General features: G+C 35.2%; 1 protein-coding gene across 1 annotated transcript; it reads left to right on the top strand.

Annotated features, from left to right (window-relative positions):
• The first annotated feature begins 1,073 nt into the window (after positions 1-1,073).
• On the top strand, positions 1,074-3,093 carry LOC114193002 (protein BRASSINAZOLE-RESISTANT 1-like). The gene is made up of 2 exons (XM_028082685.2): positions 1,074-1,471; positions 2,099-3,093. The coding sequence occupies exons 1-2, from the start codon at positions 1,223-1,225 to the stop codon at positions 2,792-2,794; spliced, it is 945 nt and encodes a 314-aa protein (XP_027938486.2). The 5' UTR covers positions 1,074-1,222; the 3' UTR covers positions 2,795-3,093.

Raw genomic sequence — 3,093 nt, 5'->3', positions numbered from 1 at the left:
CAGAAATTATTACTTACTAATAATATTAAGAATGTTTTATAAAATAGTGTATATTACTTTTTTTTACATGTTGAAAAACTATGTTTTACGGATATCTAATATATGGAAATACATTTTTTCTCAACAATTATACAACGAAAGCAAGAAAAGTCAGAAAATTAAAAGAATTAATAATATACAACTAATTAAATTACATTTTATTTGAACCTAAAATTCAAAACTTTTTAATTGAAATCAATCTCCCAACTCAAGAGTTAATTTCATTCATTCTTTAAATGTATAAATTATAAAAAAAATGACTAAAACATACATTTTTAATTTGACTAAAGAAACAGTACCTAATTAAACATGCACAAACAATTTATTTTATTTTATTTTTTTCAATTTTTTCGAATAAGAGAATCTATGTATATTGTATTTATAGAATAAACATGCAAAAATATGTATCGGTCCTTTGAAAGATTGAACCTTAGTTATTGAGGGGGATTTAGAAGTTAATTTACTAGAAAAAGCAAGCAACTTAAATTATAAATTTACAATATAAATTGGATAAGATTAATTTTAAAATCTCAATTAATAAAATTCAATATGTTATAAAACAGAGAAACATCCAACTTTACCAAAGATACGCCAATTGCTAATATATTACTAGATGGGAATCTTATGGAACTCTGAATTATAAATATAATTTTAAACTAATTGACAACTTAAGGTATTCTTAAAATAATAAAATAATGAAGTTAATAAGTCTTTATGGAGGGACTGGGTTTAATTAATTTCAGTCACATTCAATTAAATTAGTTTCAAATTTTGTTCTTAAATTAAAATAATTTTAATTCAATATTTCTTTTTCAACATTCTTTTTATTGAATTGGACCTAAGTTAGTTTTAGACATTTGTTCTTCAACACAATTATTATATGTTACACATCTGCAACACAAAAGGTACTACTATCCTATCATGTCAACTTTCTTTTTTTTTTTCAGTATATAAAAATAATAATTTTTTAATATATAATAATAGCCATAAAATATAATTAATAGTATCGGTATATATGTATTATTACTGCTACCTTTTTCAGATTCCTCATTTCTTCCACTCACCCAGCGAAGACAATTGGAGAAAAGCGCGATCCTCGTGACTCAGTGAATCTGTTTCGTTGCACTATCCTTGGGTTTTAAATCGCCTGCGACGCGCAAACGCTGGTCTCCGTCGCCGGAAAATGGCCTCTGACGGAGCTACTTCGGCGGCAGCGGCGGCGGCGAGTAGGAGAAAGCCGTCGTGGAGGGAGAGAGAGAATAACCGAAGGAGAGAACGGAGGAGAAGAGCGATCGCGGCGAAGATATACTGTGGACTTCGAGCTCAGGGGAACTATAACTTGCCGAAGCACTGTGACAACAACGAAGTTCTCAAAGCGCTTTGTGCCGAAGCTGGTTGGTGCGTCGAAGAAGACGGCACTACCTATCGGAAGGTAATAAATTAAGTCAAATCACGCATTCGAACCGTTACAGCGTCACTGGATCTTACTTTTGATTTTGCATTTCGATCAAACCGTACGTTTAGCTTTCCGTTTATGCTGTGCATTGCGCTCAGGAACTGGGAACGAGACAGTGTAGGCATTGTTGTCGTTAGCGTTAAACCAAGATTTCTAACTTAATTATCGGATTTTCTGATCCTTGTTACTAATGCGTAATTAGAAACGTAAATTATAGGTTGTGATAAGTAGCAATTAATCTCAGCCTGTTGATGTACCGAAAACGGAAGTGTTTTTATATTCGAGGTATGTGTTAACTTGATTAATTTATCTCGTAGGTGGAGTAAATAATATTAATGGACGATTTCTTGTCAATTACTGAGATTGTTAGAATTTTGCTCACTTTACAGTCTAAATTGTTACCACGATTATCTGTGATATATATAATATGAACTGATGGTTCTCTCATCAACTACTGAGACTATTGTAGTTGCTTACTTTAGACTCTAAATTGTTTGTGTTAATGTGATTAAATTTTCTCGTCACTCGCTGGACTCTAAATTGTTTGTCTCAAGGTGATTGATCTGAAATGATAACCTAATTTTGTGTGTTTTGGGTGAATAGGGTTGCAAGCCACCTCTGGCCAATGGTGCAGGGAGCTCAATGAGAAACGTTCCCTTTTGCTCTTCACAAAGCCCGAGTCCTTTTTCTTCGTCGTATCCCAGTCCAATTCCTTCATACCAAATGAGTCCTTCTTCCTCCTCTTTCCCAAGCCCGTTTCGGTTAGATGTGGATAAGGACAATGTATCAAACCTCATTCCGTACATTCGCAATGCGTCCCTGTCTCTTCCTCCTCTGAGGATATCAAACAGTGCCCCTGTGACGCCGCCTCTTTCATCACCTACGTCAAGAAATCCGAAACCAATTCCTACATGGGAGTCCATTGCCAAAGAATCCATGGCTTCCTTCAATTACCCTCTCTTTGCAGCTTCTGCTCCTGCCAGCCCCACTCACCGTCATCTTTACACTCCGGCCACTATTCCAGAATGTGATGAGTCTGATACTTCCACCTGTGAGTCTAGCCAGTGGATGAAATTCCAAGCATTTGGTCCTTCTGCATCTACGTTACCAGCTTCTCCTACTTTCAATCTTGTTAAACCTTTGGTTCCTCACGGTGTGCCTGATAACTCAATCCAAGAGATGAGGACGAGTTCAGAAGAGTTTGGGGTACAGGTAAAACCTTGGGTTGGGGAAAAAATTCATGAAGTGGCATTGGATGATTTGGAACTAACGCTTGGAAGCGGGAAGGTGCGGAGTTAGGCCGCTGACAGAATTGCTTCATCTTGGTGATTTGAAATTGAAGATTCAAGTTTTGTCAAGTTTCTTGTCTCTCAAAAGCTCACAAGACCAGATTATTTGTTAATGTCGTACATTTAAATTATATTGTTATTGTTCTTTGTATCAAATAGTTTGTATGTGATTTTTATTTTTACCAACAGGTTTGTAGTGAGCTCAAAGTGAAATAGTAGTCTCTATTGTCTTTCTACCATATTGACCCCCATTGATAACTTAATGAGCCAAAGCGGCGTGAACTATAATATGGAATTATGTTACTAGTC

Source organism: Vigna unguiculata, chromosome 8, assembly GCF_037176805.1.
Source record: "Vigna unguiculata cultivar grain cowpea cultivar isolate G323 ecotype 2 chromosome 8, ASM3717680v1, whole genome shotgun sequence".
Taxonomy (NCBI): Eukaryota; Viridiplantae; Streptophyta; class Magnoliopsida; order Fabales; family Fabaceae; genus Vigna; species Vigna unguiculata.
This window is presented reverse-complemented; position numbering and strand designations above follow the sequence as displayed.